At 34.1% G+C, this 15,672-nt stretch overlaps 3 protein-coding genes and 1 long non-coding RNA gene across 5 annotated transcripts; 3 read left to right on the plus strand and 1 right to left on the minus strand.

The window, feature by feature from the left end:
* Nucleotides 1-853: 853 nt before the first annotated feature.
* LOC106666998 (programmed cell death protein 10) lies at nucleotides 854-3,672 on the plus strand. Its single transcript, XM_014394584.2, has 5 exons — nucleotides 854-1,212; nucleotides 1,298-1,475; nucleotides 3,134-3,266; nucleotides 3,333-3,497; nucleotides 3,575-3,672. Exons 1-5 carry the CDS (start codon nucleotides 1,141-1,143, stop codon nucleotides 3,657-3,659), a joined length of 633 nt encoding a protein of 210 aa, XP_014250070.1. The 5' UTR covers nucleotides 854-1,140; the 3' UTR covers nucleotides 3,660-3,672.
* Nucleotides 3,673-5,477: 1,805 nt separating this feature from the next.
* LOC106666982 (glutathione hydrolase 1 proenzyme-like) lies at nucleotides 5,478-9,635 on the minus strand. 2 transcript variants are annotated; one of them, XM_014394553.2, is made up of 10 exons: nucleotides 9,231-9,635; nucleotides 8,999-9,142; nucleotides 7,432-7,652; nucleotides 7,179-7,377; nucleotides 6,866-7,066; nucleotides 6,550-6,784; nucleotides 6,296-6,489; nucleotides 5,865-6,105; nucleotides 5,700-5,813; nucleotides 5,478-5,641 (listed from the first exon to the last, which is right to left on the minus strand). In XM_014394553.2, the coding sequence occupies exons 2-10, from the start codon at nucleotides 9,109-9,111 to the stop codon at nucleotides 5,498-5,500; spliced, it is 1,662 nt and encodes a 553-aa protein (XP_014250039.1). In that variant the 5' UTR covers nucleotides 9,112-9,142; nucleotides 9,231-9,635; the 3' UTR covers nucleotides 5,478-5,497. The 2 variants fall into 2 exon arrangements, with proteins under 2 accessions (XP_014250039.1, XP_014250038.1); XM_014394552.1 differs by having other exon boundaries at nucleotides 8,999-9,484.
* A 96-nt stretch (nucleotides 9,636-9,731) lies between these two features.
* On the plus strand, nucleotides 9,732-15,323 carry LOC106666983 (protein transport protein Sec61 subunit beta-like). Its single transcript, XM_014394554.1, has 4 exons — nucleotides 9,732-9,833; nucleotides 14,729-14,826; nucleotides 14,892-14,990; nucleotides 15,058-15,323. The coding sequence occupies exons 1-4, from the start codon at nucleotides 9,831-9,833 to the stop codon at nucleotides 15,143-15,145; spliced, it is 288 nt and encodes a 95-aa protein (XP_014250040.1). The 5' UTR covers nucleotides 9,732-9,830; the 3' UTR covers nucleotides 15,146-15,323.
* On the plus strand, nucleotides 12,564-12,739 carry LOC112127550. The gene is made up of 2 exons (XR_002910622.1): nucleotides 12,564-12,605; nucleotides 12,672-12,739. It is a non-coding gene; the product is annotated as an uncharacterized LOC112127550 (long non-coding RNA).
* Nucleotides 15,324-15,672: the final 349 nt, after the last annotated feature.

Raw genomic sequence — 15,672 nt, forward strand, 5'->3', positions numbered from 1 at the left:
GATTCCAAGAGGAAATTAAATTAATTAGACGAACAGTAGAAATAAATTTATAGGATAGATATTTCACCGTGTAACATTGCGGAAACAATATTTATTTTCAATTGATGATTGGTCCAAAATGAAGTAGTGTCTTTTCTGCCAAGTTTTCCCTTTTTATTAAGCCTTCCTCCCTGAATAATTAGCTTAAAAAAATAAGTTTTTACCGGTTAACAAATAAATAACTTAATAAGTAATTAAATACTTTGATTGAATATAAAAAATATATGTTTTGCATTGTATAAATTCACTTTTTTCCACATCCTACATGTATTTGTTAAATGTACAATGTTTGTAAATCCCAGGCCCTGAAGAGGATCTCAATAAAGATCGAAACGTTGGCACGATAAAGAAAATGTTTTACTAAAACCTACATCACACCAGACCGCATCTCACGATTTCTTATTTATTAAGTTATTTATTTTTTAAATTATTTATTTGTTATCCGGTAAAAACTAAATATTGTATAAAGTAAAAACATAAGAACAAAAAATGGCCGAAGTACCTAATCGTGCAGCTTTTATTTTCATTTTATTTATTTATTTTTGTTTGTTTTTTGAACTAAACATCGAGCCCTGAAGTAGAAATAAAAAGCCGAAAACTTGGCAAAAAAGATACAACTTCATTTTGTACCACATACCTGATCCCAATCATCAACTGTTAATCATCGCAGGTCTTCACTTTTATTTTATTCACAATTTAAAATAAGTTTGTGAGACAAAAATTTTACTTTCACCGAATTCACTTTTAAAAAAGGGTAAAAAAAGTGAGAGGGTTTAAAAGTTTTGAGTGGAACAGGGAAACTTTTGTTGGCCGGGTGGTTACACTGGTCTCATGTTTTGGTGAAGTTTACTATTACGGTACTTATCCGATTCTCTACCTTTCTAGACTTTTATTGTTATTTCTAGCTTGTCTTTCCATCGGGCTAGGCGTATTTTTTTAATTTAAACCGAATTGAGCACGTCGACGTTTCGGGCCCGTCCTACGCTAGGAGAAGAACCGAAGCCAGGAGAACTTCGCCACCAGTAAATCGTTCAAATGCTAGCTTAGCCGACCTCTCTTCCAGGATTTTCGTGCCAAATTTTAGACATAAATATCTCAACAATGACAATGGGAGAAGAAACTCCAGTTACATCACTCATCATGCCCGTCCTGATCAGACCTATCCTCTCTCAGGTAAAAGATCAAACCGAGTTTTTTAAATGTTACAAACTGTCCCTGTTTATTCAGCCGGAATATTAGTTTTTCTTCCTTTTTACAGCTTGAGAGGAGGGACGTAGTAGCGTCTCAAACGCTCAGAGCCGCCTTGTCGAAGGTCGAAGCCGTCCACCCTGGCTTCACGTTTGACTTTGTTGTCGGTATCATGAAACATGCAGACTTTAGCGTTAACATGAACGAGAGCATGCTACGGCTACAAGGCGCTGCAACAGACATGGATGGTGTGTATGGAGTTTTTTGTTACTGGTAGTAAAAAGCAAAAGCAAATATTTTGTAAGGCTGGAGAGGTTACAACCAGCTTCGCTAGTTTGATCTGTCAGACGCTTTTTGGCATCATGCCTTCTTAATGTGGTACCCAACTCTAAAATTGGCCTGTTGCCAAAATGTTCGTGTCTGACAGATGAGGATAGGCAGACCAAAATGATAAGTATTGACCAAGTTAGACATTCATCGTTCCACAGATCAAATGAAAAAAATCTCACAATCATACATAGAAAAGAACTTATAAAGCTAGTGAAAACCACAAGGTGTTTATTGGGAAAAACCTTTGAAATGGCAACTTGCATGTGTTTTGTTTACACATATACTCAAAGACAAACAAACCAGACACTTGTATTTATTTGTATATTTTCCATAATAACTAGGTATAACGATTAATAATTGACTTAAAACATAAACACAACTTTAATAGCATGTTTTATTATTTCAACGTTTTATAATGGGACCGTGATAGCCGAGTGGTTATCTTGAGAGGCTCTCAGCTCATAGACCCCACTGACATGGGTTCAATTCCCACTGCCAACTCTGGCCTTTTTTATGATCCCCCCCCCCCAATACGCATATGCATAATAATCGTGTTTATTAAATTTAATTGTTCATTTCATTGGTATATGGTTCTGTTTGAACCACTGACACCATTTAAATTAGTTTGTCTGTAGTTCATTTGTCTGATTATGTCTCAGTTAAAATTCAGACTTGTAAAATTTATTGCTTTTTATAAGAAAATTATTTGATCACTCTGAAATGACTCCTAATTACATGTTTTATTAGAGACTACTGCAGATCAGTTATTTTTGTACACTACATATTCATTTTAACATATTAAAACTTATGAAACTCCCCAGTGTTTTGTAAAATACTAACCCGTGAGGTCATCAGTTGTGACGGTCTGAGGTTTAAATTGTAATAGTCTAGGCCACCTGTGATATCTCATGTGATTCGCTATTTTTTGTACAGAATGACATTGAATGGCCTATTTTTTTCAATCTAATATTAGGTCAATTAAAAATAAAATTTTGCCCTCTAGATCTACTTCACAATTTTTGGTTTACAAACAAGTAATTCACAGTAATGAATTGTTAAGCTAGTAATTGATAATTCATAGGGTTTATCTCAACTTGAGCTATTTTGGCTCTTGATGATTAATTTTTGAATGGTGCACCAGAAAATGAATTGTGTCTTTTGTGTAATTCTTTTGTCAGAGAGGACTCAACTTTCATAAATGAATGAATCATATCAGAGATTCGCTATTTACATTTAAATCTTTCAGCATTTACCAAAAACCTGCTTATTGAACTACTTAAATGTGACTCTCAAAATTTAATTAAACATGCTAGATTTTTTTGGCACTACTAAGAAAGGTTACTAATAAAGTTTAATATACAGATTTTTAAATGTTATACTATTCAGTTATACTTTGGCAGATGGAATTTTTTTTATCCCATATTAAATGTAATATTATTTTTAATTTGGTCGTTTCTGATCATTTAAACTACCCTTGCTGTTTTGATCTGTCAGGCGTGTTCCTGCATTTTACAATTTTCTGTGTTGGGTTAGTCAAATAAATCTATTCTTAACATCCTTTTTTATATGTTTATAGCAGTCGAGTATCGATTGACAAGGTCAGAGGATGCATTCCAAGAGTTGAACAGGAAGTCGGCTGCCTTGAAGAAAATTCTGAGCAGGATTCCAGATGAAATAACGGACAGAAAGACCTTTTTAGAGACCATCAAGTTAGTTAAAAAATCATAGACTGAAAATTCAAGTTTTTACATACAAATGTTTTTCTCCAATCTCAGGGAAATCGCAAGCGCAATCAAAAAACTGTTAGATGCTGTTAACGATGTCGCAGGTTTCATACCTGGATCAACAGGCAAGCAAGCACTCGAACAGAGAAAGAGGGAGTTCGTCAAGTTTTCTAAACGCTTTAGTAACACACTGAAAGATTATTTTAAAGAGGGACAGTAAGTTTGTTCTCACCTCTTTCTAACTTTTTCTTATTTAAACCATTAATTTTTATTTTTTTAATTTTCATTTCCAGGGGCAATGCTGTATTTGTAAGTGCACTTTATTTAATACATCAGACGAATATGATAATGGTTACTGTCAAGAGTAAATGTGAATAAACTTGTAAGAATAGTCGGCTCAGTAGATAATGTAAAAAAAATTAAATTATGATATAATAATATGTAAATGTATAAATTATAATTTATCTAATTGATGCTCATATCTTTAGAAGAATTTAACAATTTTAACATGTTATGTATATACCAAAACAATTTTAATAGTCCACTGATGTACATTGTAAATATATATATTTTAAACATCTATTAAAAGATAAATAAATGTTTTGTTTAGTAATTATTTTCATTTAAATTAATTAACTTGCTGATGGTAAATTTTTATTTTTCTACAATTTTTTGACCCTTGAACTATTCATAAAATTATACTGTAAAATTTTGGTTTGGCTACTGACTATAGAGCCATATCAGCTTTCAGTGTTCTCAGAGGACCAATGGGGTCTTGATGCTCTATAGTTTTCTCATGTACTCATTCATGGAAACGCACAACCCCATTCATGCAGACAGCAAAAATATATACAATATTTCCAGATTAAGTGTAAAGAAATACGCCGTTTACTTTAAAAATCGTAACACGGACCCAACCACCTACTCTCATGCACAAAGACTGTGACACTATGCGACCTTTCTCTACAAGCGGAACACTTGTTCGTGGTTTTAATTAGTTAATATGTATTATAAACCTAATATTAATAATAATTTAAATTAATTAAGGTTTTTAGTTGAGATAAAAAATTCAGTGTCACGAGCGGGATTTGAACCCACGATCTTTGGCTAGATATGCCACTGCTCTACCATTCGAGCTATCGTGACCTCGATCCTCTCAGACACTAACTTCCCATTTCAACACCACTTTTTGAATTTTCCCTCCTTTTTGCCATTTTTCAAATGTGTAATCTATTTGTTTTTCGGCGACAAATGAAATGGCCACAGAGAGCTTTAGTGAAGGTGTACTTCATTTAAACTTATTAACTTCACTAGTTTTGCGGTCCCCTTGACCAATTAATATCATTCAATTAATTAAGGTTTTTAGTTGAGATAAAAAAGTCAGTGTCATGAGCAGGATTCGAACCCACGACCTTCGGCTAGATATGCCGCTTCTCTACGACTTGAGCTATTGTTACTGATCCACTCAGGACACTAACTTCCCATCTCAACCCCCACCTATTTTTAATTTGCCCTCCTTTTTGCATTTTTTCAAATGTGTAATCTATTTGATTCTCAGCGACAAACGAAATGGCCACAGAAAGCTTTAGTGATGATATACTTCATTTTAACTTATTAACTTCACTAGTTTCGTGGTCCGCTTGACCAATTAATATCTTTCAATTAATTAAGGTTTTTAGTTGAAATAAAAAAAGTCAGTGTCACGAGCGGGAAAAATGGCAAAAAGGAGGAAAAATTCAAAAGGTGGGGTTGAGATGGGAAGTTAGTGTCCAAGTGGATCGAGGTCACAGCTCAAATGGTAGAGCAGTGGCGTATCTAGCCGAAGATCGTAGGTTCGAATCCCGCTCGTGACACTGAATTTTTTATCTCAACTAAAAACCTTAATAAATAAATGAAATGAATAATAAATAATGAAATAATAATAATATTTATATAAAGTGTGGTTGAGATGAAACTAAAAATCAATGAATAATTGCTGTGGTTCAGGAAAAGGATCAACTAAAACATAAATAATAATTAGATAATCCATTTGTTTTGATATTGCCTTAAGAATCTTCTCTACTGTAATTTAAATTTGTATGACATCTATGTCACAGTTTGGAACATTAGATGCAATATCGCATAAAATGACAATGATTTTAAGTTTAACTTTATAGTCAGATTAATCAATCCATTCTACAAAAATAAAATTCCAAAATATTTTGAGTATTCTATTATCAAAAACCAGCAGTGCTTCCACCCCTCCGAAAATCATAAATTGCTGTTACTTCCCCATGACTTTGAGCAATCGCCGTTACTGAAGAATGAGGTGATTGTTTTTTCATTTTGTGCTTGCGGTTAGTCAATTCATCCACCACACACTAAAAAATTGAACCGATTTAAATTATCATCATAATTTATCTAGCTGATGTTCCCAACCTTTGGTATACCACATTCGTATTTGAGGATCATCGGTAGTAGCTGGTGATGAATCCTTGGCATGTCGACCGCCTGTTTTATGCTAAGACTTAACCAAAGGTTGTTTATTATTACCTGAAATAAAAGAGTGAATCAATAGTTAACAGCCTGTATACTTTTATTTACCTGTGCAGTTGACGATATGATGTGCGTGCCACCGGCTGCCCCAACCACTATCCGCACGTCTCCTTCTGAGTTTAGTACTATAGAAGGGCAAGCTGAACTTAAAGGTCGCTTCTTAGCCTTGATGAAGTTTGCAGGAGATGGAGTTACGCCAAAAGAGTTGACAATGTTTGGGGCTGAGAAATCATCCATTTCATTGTTAAGTATTATACCTGTACTCGGTGAACCAATTAGTGATCCAAACCTGAAAAAAAAGTTATTAAAATGTTAAATAATAAAAAAATGTTCCCAACAGTTTGGAATTGGCAAAGTGAACACATAGATATTGAGGGAAATAAAAATTTCACTATTTGTACTTTTTAAATTATATAATATAGAATTTTTTTTTTGCTTTGATAGAGTTTAGCTGTAGATGTAAATTCAGGTATACTCACAATGTATTTATTGTGCTAGTTGCTGCAACAGCATCACCATTCGGAGCCAGTACAACGATGTTAATAGTTCCATGATCATCTTTTAAATAATAGTCCGCCCCATAAATATCAATACTTGAACTAGTATTTTGGGTGTTTTCTATCTTCTTTTTAATGAAAGTCCGAAAATGTTTGTCATTCAGTTTTGAAATAGCCTTTTAAAGTGAAATTGGTTAAAATTCATTTCAACTAAAATAAAAATAATTTTTTTTTACCTCAGACACATTTGTAAATTCCGGGTCGCCCAAGCCTGTCCTTAATGCATATCCGTACTTGAACGCCTCAGCTATTTTCATATAATTATGAGCGTTTGGCCTTGGATTAATCTTTAGCTGTCCATCAAGCACCGAAAGGATGAAAGCGAGTACGGCCCCACAGCCAGGAGGAGGTAAAGTGTGGAGGGTGTATCCGCCAGCAAGCTTTTGAGTGATGGGTGATGCCCATTTCGCTCTGACCGATTTACCTATATTTGTAGGCAACTGTAAAATATTTATTGGAATATACCTAAGATGAGTAGAAAATTGCAGGTACCTGTATTCCCATAAGTCTTGTTTTGTTATTATCCCGCCCTGTTTTTGGATGTCGTGGATGAATGCATCGGTCAGCACTCCATTGTAGAGAGCCCAGGGACCGTTTGGATCATTGGCGATAGTAGTAAGGGTTTGGGCAAGAGTTGGCATCCTCAACAAATCTCCACTTTTAGGTAATGATCCATTAGGTGCAAGGATTTCCCTTGTAAAAAAAATTTGAATTAAAGAAACAGCCATAAAGATGAAAAAAATTATTAAGGCAAATAATTTATTTTAGCTAATTGAACATAAATTATTATTATATAAATAAATACCTTAACGATGGGCTTTCGAGTATTTCTTGTTCCATCCCAGTACTTGAAAATGAAACTCCAAGCCTATGATTTACAGGGATTCCATTCAGACACATTGATATAGCTGGAGCGAAGAGATCTTTCCACGGTAACTTGCCAAAACGTTTGTGTGCCTCCCAGTAGCCCATGAGCTCGCCAGGCACTGCGACAGCCAGTGGACCTGAGATAAACTAGTTTCTTAAAAAGACATTTCAAAATTGACGGAAAGACTTGCCAACTGCTGAAAGTGTCGGCTTTCCTTTGTACATGTCTTTAACACTGGCGATTGGTGCGCTCTCCCTAGCATCGAGTGTTATGGCCTCTCCAGTCTCTCTGATGTAAATTGTCATGAACATACCGCCTCCAATTCCCATGTTCTGCATTCCACAAAGCCCTTCGCAAAGCAGGGAAGCGATTGCAGCATCCACAGCTGATCCTCCCTTTGATAGTATGTCCCTGAGTAAAAAAAAAAGAAAATTTATATATCACATTGTAGCATTGCAGTCAACAGAGAACCAAGAAAAAGTATAAAGAGATAGCCCAGCAAGAAGAGGCACACTACGACAAATCTTGCCAAAAAGGAAAATATGGTATTTTTAGCTTACCCCATTCCAACGGTATAAAGACTCAATGGTATGTATACGCATGTATTTAGTACATATGTATATATACATATAACGGTATGTTTATAGTATACGGTATAGGGTGGTGGATGGGAAAGAAAAAATGAAGAAAAATTACCAATTACTATCAGCAATAAAAAAGCTTCAAATCTTATAAGAAACAATAAATAAATTCATAATTAATTTATGATTGATATTCCTACAAACCATTTTTCAACCATTCCTAAAAAAAATTGTTTAACTTATCCAACCTTTTTTCGAGGGGCAAAAATATTTACAATTGATATATTGCTACAACCATATACATTTATGAATAAAAGTCAGAAAAGAATTTTATTTACTTTGTAAGATTTATTACTGTAAAATCCATTTGCACCCATTGATAACATAAAACATAAAAAAAGCAGAAAAGCAAACTACGATATTAACAGATAATGGAAGAATACAGAGTACTCCACCACCCTAATTTAAGAGTGAATGAGAGTGTGAATAGGTTCGGATCTGGGAACTGCATGTGTTGGTGCTGAATTGACCTAGCTGGTCCTTGGCTCCGTATAGAGAGCATGTAGGAATGCCATCTGATATAAAAATCACTTACATACAGTAATGTTAGTTTTATGTCCCTAGCATGTCCATTGCATGAATTGAGGTGATTGATTAGTGTGAATGGGTTGTGTTAGAGAGCCGATGGCAGAATATTCAGTACCCCATCCTCAATTAGATTAGATATATAATATGTGTAGGAACATTAAGTACTCCATCACCTTAATGATATGTAAATAGGGAAAAATGTATTTAAGAGTGAGTGAGAGTGTAAATGGGAAAATGATTACATTGGAGGCTGAAATGACTTAGCTGTAGACAACTCCCAAAACCTCAGTGGCTGGACAGATAAGACTGAGATCTGACCATAGACTGCCAACACCCAGGGTCAGTGCTTCTCGAGGCCTATTGTAAATTACAAAAGCAGAAAGATAGGCTCAACTCTGTACATGCATGTATGAATGTACATGCGAGTGCAGATTTGAGTTTATATAAATTGTAATCAGTGAATTAAATTAGATTAAAAAATATAGTATAAAGACAAAGGTTAGCAAAGCATGACTTATATTCAAGTACATACTTTATTGCATGTTTTAAAAGATGTAGTTTAACTTAAATCTATTCTGTTGTCTATACCTTCCAATAGCAGAGCATGGTTCTGTGTTGGTGACAACGGCAGCGGACTTGTAGTGTCCTTGCTCTGAGTTAGAGACTGGAAGCGGATCTTCCTCACTTGGAAAATCTAACATTCCTCGTCCTGCAATAACAACGTCGAAGGTCCTGCAAACGTTTCGGACAAGAATATAAAGCGCAAATAAACGGACTCTCCTGAAGAGCAGTCTTGTCATCACGTACAAGACGTACAGACCTCCAGACAGCTCAGGGCAATCTGTACGAATACTGGAGGATTATTAACAATTTTTCGAATCGGTTCGCATTTCGGTCAATTATTTTTTTTTTTTGTTCAAATCGGGGCGAACGGATTTTTCGAAATTGATTATTCGTAATTTACCGCCATTCCGCCAAACTTAACTGATTTTGTTTTTAGAAGTTTACATTAAGAGTGGGTGAATTGTGGGTTTTTGATTTTAAAGCTGAAAAAAATTTTAATTTTTTTTTTAATAACAAGCTGTTTTTTGTTTTAATGTGATTTTCAAAAAAACACATTTATCGCTCGTGTATAAAGATAGATTTATTGTGTCCTGATATTTATACTTTATTTAAAACAATTTACTCGATATGCTATTATTTTTAAGCAACTTTTAGTTTGTATTATTTATTGAAAAACGATGAAAATATTTTGAGGGGCTGGAAGAAATAATCATATTTCTAGAACTTTGAAAGTGAAACCTCCAAATCACAACATTTGGGTTTGTACCGTTGACGTGGACCTAAGTGGAAGAGCAGTCCACTTTTTCTTTCCGTTGTACGTTTATTTCTGGCAAGACCGTCCACCGAATAGACCGAAATGGTAAGAACTTAGCTATTAACCATACATTTATTGATTTTAGTTTTCCTCAAATACTTAAAATCTAAGCTTGTGTGGATAAATTTGAACTTAATATTCTAACAGAAATTTTTATTCCTTAAAACCCATTCACTTTTTACTGCCAGGTAAATTTCACAATTTTTACTTATTATGGAAAACGATTTTTTTTAAACAACACTAGTATTTTTTTAGATTAATATAACATCTTACTCCTTAGAAAAATTATACTCAAAGCAACCATGTCTAGCAATCTGAAATGTGTCGTACTACATTTTACTTAAAGTATCTTTAATCGACCACCTGTTCATCAGTCAGGTATCTGGGTTAAAATGAATAAACAAAATTTTCAGATTCATCTGTAATAAAACTTGAAAATAGGGGGAAAACTTACTCCAAGGTTTCCTCCAAAAATCCAAGGAAGTACAAGCTGTTGGTACTTGAGAATAATTGAGTCTTTAGTAAGATGTCAACAAGTGATTTTTGCACAATTTCGTTTAAAACTTGGTCATCACGGTGCCCAAAACAGCCAGAAACATTAATGAAGTCTGGGGCGATGGCAGTGTGAATGAGTGCATTGTTTAAAGATAGTTTCAAAAATTTCAAGAGACTTCATTAGCCTTGAAAACAAAGAAGGTCGTGGAAGGATTTCGTCCCTAGATGATGATGTTCTGCGAATTTTGGTCGAAGAAAATCCTAGAACAATTCTTCGAGAACTTATGGAGAATCAATCTAAGTCAATTGGAAAGGTGAAAGAGCTCGAAAGTTGGGTTCCTCATGCATTAAGTGACCAAAAAAAATCACCATTTTTAAGTTTGCGCAACACTTCTTTACTGAAACAGAAACGAACCTTTTCTGGATAGAATTGTTACTTGTGATGAAAAGTTTAACCCCCCCTTATAACAGCAGACGTTCTGTGCAGTGGCTCGGCAAAGGAGAAACAGCCCCGAATTTTCCAAAGAACCCAAGTCGTCAAAAAAGGTGATGGTGACTATTTGGTCGACTTCATTAGGGCTGACTGACTATAGCTCCTTGAATCCAGGCCAAATAATCAATGCTGAAATGTATTGCTCTCAAATTGAAGCAATGCACCAGAAATTGGCATTATTGAAGTCTACAGTGGTCAATCGGAAAAGGCCCATTTGTTACATGACAGCACTCGGTTCCATGTCTCACATATGACAACAGGAAAAGTGTTAGATTTTGGTTATGAGGAAGTTCTGCCTCACCTTCCCCATTCTCCGTACATCTCGCCTATTGACTACCATTTTTTCAGACACCTGAACATATATAAAAAATTTATTGATCAAAAATCATTGGAAAATTCGTTCATAAAAATTTATTGTTCTTTAAATAACCATGATAATCCAAAATAAAAGAAAAAACTAGATATATTAATTATTTGTACTTTCATTTTTAGTTGGGTATGAAAAAATTCACCAGTTCGCAATTAAACATTGCTTATTTTAAGAAGCGTTATTAATTCATGATAATAATAATCTTTTAATCCCTTATTTTTATTAAATAATTCATAATCAACAATAAAAGAAAAACTAGATATATTAATTATTTGTATTTTATTTTTTAGTTGGGCATGATAAAATACACCAGTTCTCAATTAAACATTGCTTTTTTAAGAAGTGTTATCGGATAGTTTGTCCATGATGAAGACATGAAGATTCGATGAAGTAATGTGAAGAGTGAATCTATAACTCTATATAGCACTAATTAATAAAACATTTTTCAATAACGACAACGTTTTTGTTTCTTAATAAACATAGTGAAATTAAACATGAAAATATAACTTCTAATAAAAATTTAAAACTAGAGTTTCAAGAATTATAATACCGTAGTTTCCACAACTAAAAATGGCTAGTTTGTTCCTAAATTAAAAAAAATCTTAAATAATTTATTTACGTATGTTATGAGTTACACACATGTATGTTATGCATTATGTTCTGCGAGGAACATTAATTTATGGAGAGTTTAGATTTGAAGAGTCAGTGGTCACGACCAGTATTGGTCTATAGTTCATCTCCATTGTTGGGACTCATTAAGCTTACACTAGGCTTTACCAGATCGCAAAACTTTTTCGAGGACTCCCATGTGTATTCCTCAGTCCTGGGCTTTTCTTCTCCTTGGAGAGTACGTAGAAGCCTATGTAAATCTTCACACCGACAGAGAACATATCCTACTCTACAGATTCGTCATCCTCGATTTAGTAGTTCTGCAGTGGTCTTTTGATAAACTTTTTCGCATGCCTCTGTCCTAGGCTACTTGCTCACTGGGAGGACTTATTTTTAATCCATTGTCTGATGGATCCACATTTTTGGCAGTATGGGGTGTATAAAAAAGGGTTCAGGATCAATAGGTGTCCTCATCGAACTCGGCCAATTTCTCAACTTCTTTGTTGTCCCACTGGCCTGTGTGTCCTGGTACCCAGACAAGAGTAATTTTGTGGTTTTCCCCAAAGTTACAAAAGTGCCACAATGTAAGGACATAATAATATCAATTTATTATCCAATAAGCATAGTGCTTTTTTTAACTAGGTAATGTTTTAGGGGGCATCGGTGGCCGCAAGGTTTAGTCTTGACATGGCGCTCATCCCTGTAAGGTAAAGGTCCCAGGTTCGAATCCAGCAGCCCTGAATTCGAACGCGACATACTTACAAATGGGCTTTTTTTTAAAAAACACCGGCATCCTGAGGGTTTATGTGGCCTCTGCTGTGGCGAACCCTCGAAAAAAAATTAGTACTAAGTAGTGACTGAAGGAAAAGCAGTTAGAAAGAGAAATGTCATGATTGATTGAATTTTTTTTTCGTAGAGCAGATTTAGCAGGAATTCTTTAGCACCACCACCAGGCCATTTACAAAAACGATGAAGAGATAGATATAAATAAAAGCCCTGAGGCAAACCTGATGTGAGCATAAAGGGGCGTGATTTTAATGACTTTAATTTAACGCACAGGTAATCTCTTTTCAACATATGACAAATATCATCTCAGCATAAAATCACTAGCGCCACAAAAAGCTTATTGTATCGGAAAATGTACACAAGATCTACCTTCAAGTTATCAAGTATAAACGACTGGTAATAAGAAGATTGGTAGTAAAATCGACCCTTTGTAAAACAATGTATGTAATTTTGGAATATTAATTTATTGGAATAAAGGAGATTAAGTTTAACAAGTAGTTTACAAAAGGTTTCGCTATGAAACTCAAAATAGTGGTTGGTCTGAAGTATGCAATGTTTGTCTCAAATTTTAAAAATAATTCAATAGTTTTCGTGGTCCACTTGACTAATTAATATGTTTCAATTAATGAATGTTTTTAGTTGAGATAAAACAAGGAGGGAAAATTCAAAAAGGTGGGGTTGAGATGGGAAGTTAGTGTCCGAGTGGATCGAAGTCACGATAGCTCAAGTGGTAGAGTAACGGCGTATCTAGCCGAAAATCGTGGGTTCGAATCCCACTCGTGACACTGACTTTTTTATCTCAACTAAAAACCTTAATAAATTTAAAAATAATATGGCTGCATGTGAGACCCTCAGGATATGTCCCAAGTATTAGACATTTGTAGAAAAAATAGCCAAGAATGGGATTAAAGTTGAGTATAGTTTGGGAAGTATATAACGAAGACCAGGACTTTTGTCAATATCTAGAAAAAGCAGTTTCTCTTCAAAAACTGAAAACGAAAATAAATGAGGTCACGGTCCTTTCGTAAGTTGTGTTAGAAAAGAAACGTGATTGGAGACACATACAAACTTTATGAACATTTAGTATGAAATAAAAGTGTGCCTATAATTAGAAGCGTTTTGCACATACGTATAAACTGGTAAAATCTTGTATTAATTTTCTTAAGTAAGCATAGATGTTAAAAAAAAAAAAAAAAAAAAGTAATGTTAACTATGAGGTTATATGAATCTTTGGGATGCAGATATTTTTGGGAAAATAATAAAGCCTATTTGTAGGGGCTGTTGGATTCGAACCCAGGATATTCACCTTACAGTAAGCAATTTTACCACCTAAACGTTTGCGGCCACCGATGCCGCCCCACGTAGTGCTTTATTTTACAAATTGTTACTATATTTTAATAATTATATAATAAAAACAAAATTCAGTCAAATTAATTCTCACTCATTTATTTTTTTGAACAGTTCAACCAGTTTTTATTTCTCAATATCTTTCGGGCCAGTACACGGCCTCTTCCTCAGCCTTTTGTAATGTGGTAAATTTTACATTATTTGGTAAAAGCTATCAAGAAATAAAAACAATTCGATAAGATAAATGAGTAATTATTAAGCAAAGCGCCACCATACTTTCACACAGAACATATAAATTATCATTTCCTCCCCCCCCCAAAAAAAAAAACCTCCAGAAAAGAGAACATATAGCAGTATATGATTGAAAAATCTCTGAATGAAATCGGGCTTATTACGTACAAACTTTTAAAAAAATGTTACGTTTACAATTAATTTAAATTAATTATATTTTTTCTCCAATTTTGGTTGAAATGAAAAAGTTAGTATCATGAGTGGTATTGGACCTTCAACTCAATACGGCTAAATTCGAATGGATCGAAGTCACAATAGCTCAATTGAATCTTGCTTGTGACAGTAGCTTTTCATCTCAACCAAAACCTTAAATAAAAATATAATCAATTTAAATAATTAATATGGTCAATAATGACTACTAAATACATAATAATATGAATTTACAGTTAATGTATACATTACAATTCAGTTTGAATTTTCCCCAGATTTCTATTGAATTGCTCTTGTTTAATAGAAAGAAGAGTACTAAGTATATCTGAAAATTTATCTGACCAGTATCTAATTAAAAACCTTAGTTGCCAATGCATTTGTTTATTTAATATTTTACAGCCTGCATCAACAAGTGCAACCAGCGTGGGGTCTGGAAGTAGATCACCGACTAAAGTTGTAGCCCCGAGAACTGCTCCAGGAGGTGCAGTCCGGCAAAGGTAATTTGCTTTTGTTCAGTTTTACTGTCCAACACGATGGTCAACTAATCATTTATTTAATGTAGAAAAACGACCACTGTAACTGCAGCTAGGAGCCGGAACACTAGTGCCAACAGTGGTGGCATGTGGAGATTTTACACCGACGATTCTCCTGGCATCAAAGTGTACGTTTTGCTTTTTTTAATACGTAAAATTATGACTCATCTATTTTTTTCGTTTTCGTTATTACAGTGGTCCTGTCCCGGTTTTGGTCATGTCGCTGTTATTCATCGCTTCAGTTTTTATGCTCCACATTTGGGGCAAATACACGAGATCGTAATCGCAAAACAGAACTTTTTCCATTCCAAGTTTAAAGCATTTACTTTACGAGAGCATCAATTCAGGTCCAACACTGAGGGAAAATCAACTGGGGGGGAGGTGACTCTATTCGTATATATTTATTTATAATTTATTGTTATAATATAGTTTATATGAACAACTATATACACATTTATATAAAAATGAAATATATTAAAATAAAAGACCTTGTTTTTGAAGGATGGAAACATAAGATTTGTTTATATAATATAAAATATTGTAATAACATTTATTTAAAAAATCTTATATAAACTTTTTTTCTATAAATATTTACAGTGTTCTTTCCTTATCATCATTCCTAAGCTTTTTTTGATTTACAATAATTACAAAAATTAACAATACTATACATAATGGACAATGTTTGACAAAGGAAGACAAGGCCGAGAAATCGACCGTATTAACTACACAAAGAAAAAATATGAAAAAAAAAGAAAGATGTCTCAACAAACATCGACCCTTCTTCACTCGCAGGAAAATAATTTTATACCT

Source organism: Cimex lectularius, unplaced genomic scaffold (genome assembly GCF_000648675.2).
Source record: "Cimex lectularius strain Harlan isolate CLEC.00 unplaced genomic scaffold, Clec_2.1 scaffold226, whole genome shotgun sequence".
Taxonomy (NCBI): domain Eukaryota; kingdom Metazoa; phylum Arthropoda; class Insecta; order Hemiptera; family Cimicidae; genus Cimex; species Cimex lectularius.

Coding starts and splice junctions, on each gene's coding strand:
- LOC106666998 (XM_014394584.2), top strand. CDS start 1,141: ATGACAATGGGAGAAGAAACTCCAGTTACATCACTCATCATGCCCGTC. Junction 3,267..3,332: donor ACCTTTTTAGAGACCATCAA/GTTAGTTAAAAA, acceptor CTCCAATCTCAG/GGAAATCGCAAGCGCAATCA. Junction 3,498..3,574: donor GATTATTTTAAAGAGGGACA/GTAAGTTTGTTC, acceptor TTTCATTTCCAG/GGGCAATGCTGTATTTGTAA.
- LOC106666983 (XM_014394554.1), top strand. Junction 14,827..14,891: donor GGAGGTGCAGTCCGGCAAAG/GTAATTTGCTTT, acceptor TATTTAATGTAG/AAAAACGACCACTGTAACTG. Junction 14,991..15,057: donor GATTCTCCTGGCATCAAAGT/GTACGTTTTGCT, acceptor TCGTTATTACAG/TGGTCCTGTCCCGGTTTTGG.
- LOC106666982 (XM_014394552.1), bottom strand. CDS start 9,210: ATGACAAGACTGCTCTTCAGGAGAGTCCGTTTATTTGCGCTTTATATT. Junction 7,653..8,998: donor CCATGCTCTGCTATTGGAAG/GTATAGACAACA, acceptor TTTTTTACTCAG/GGACATACTATCAAAGGGAG. Junction 5,814..5,864: donor TCATATCGTCAACTGCACAG/GTAAATAAAAGT, acceptor CTTTTATTTCAG/GTAATAATAAACAACCTTTG.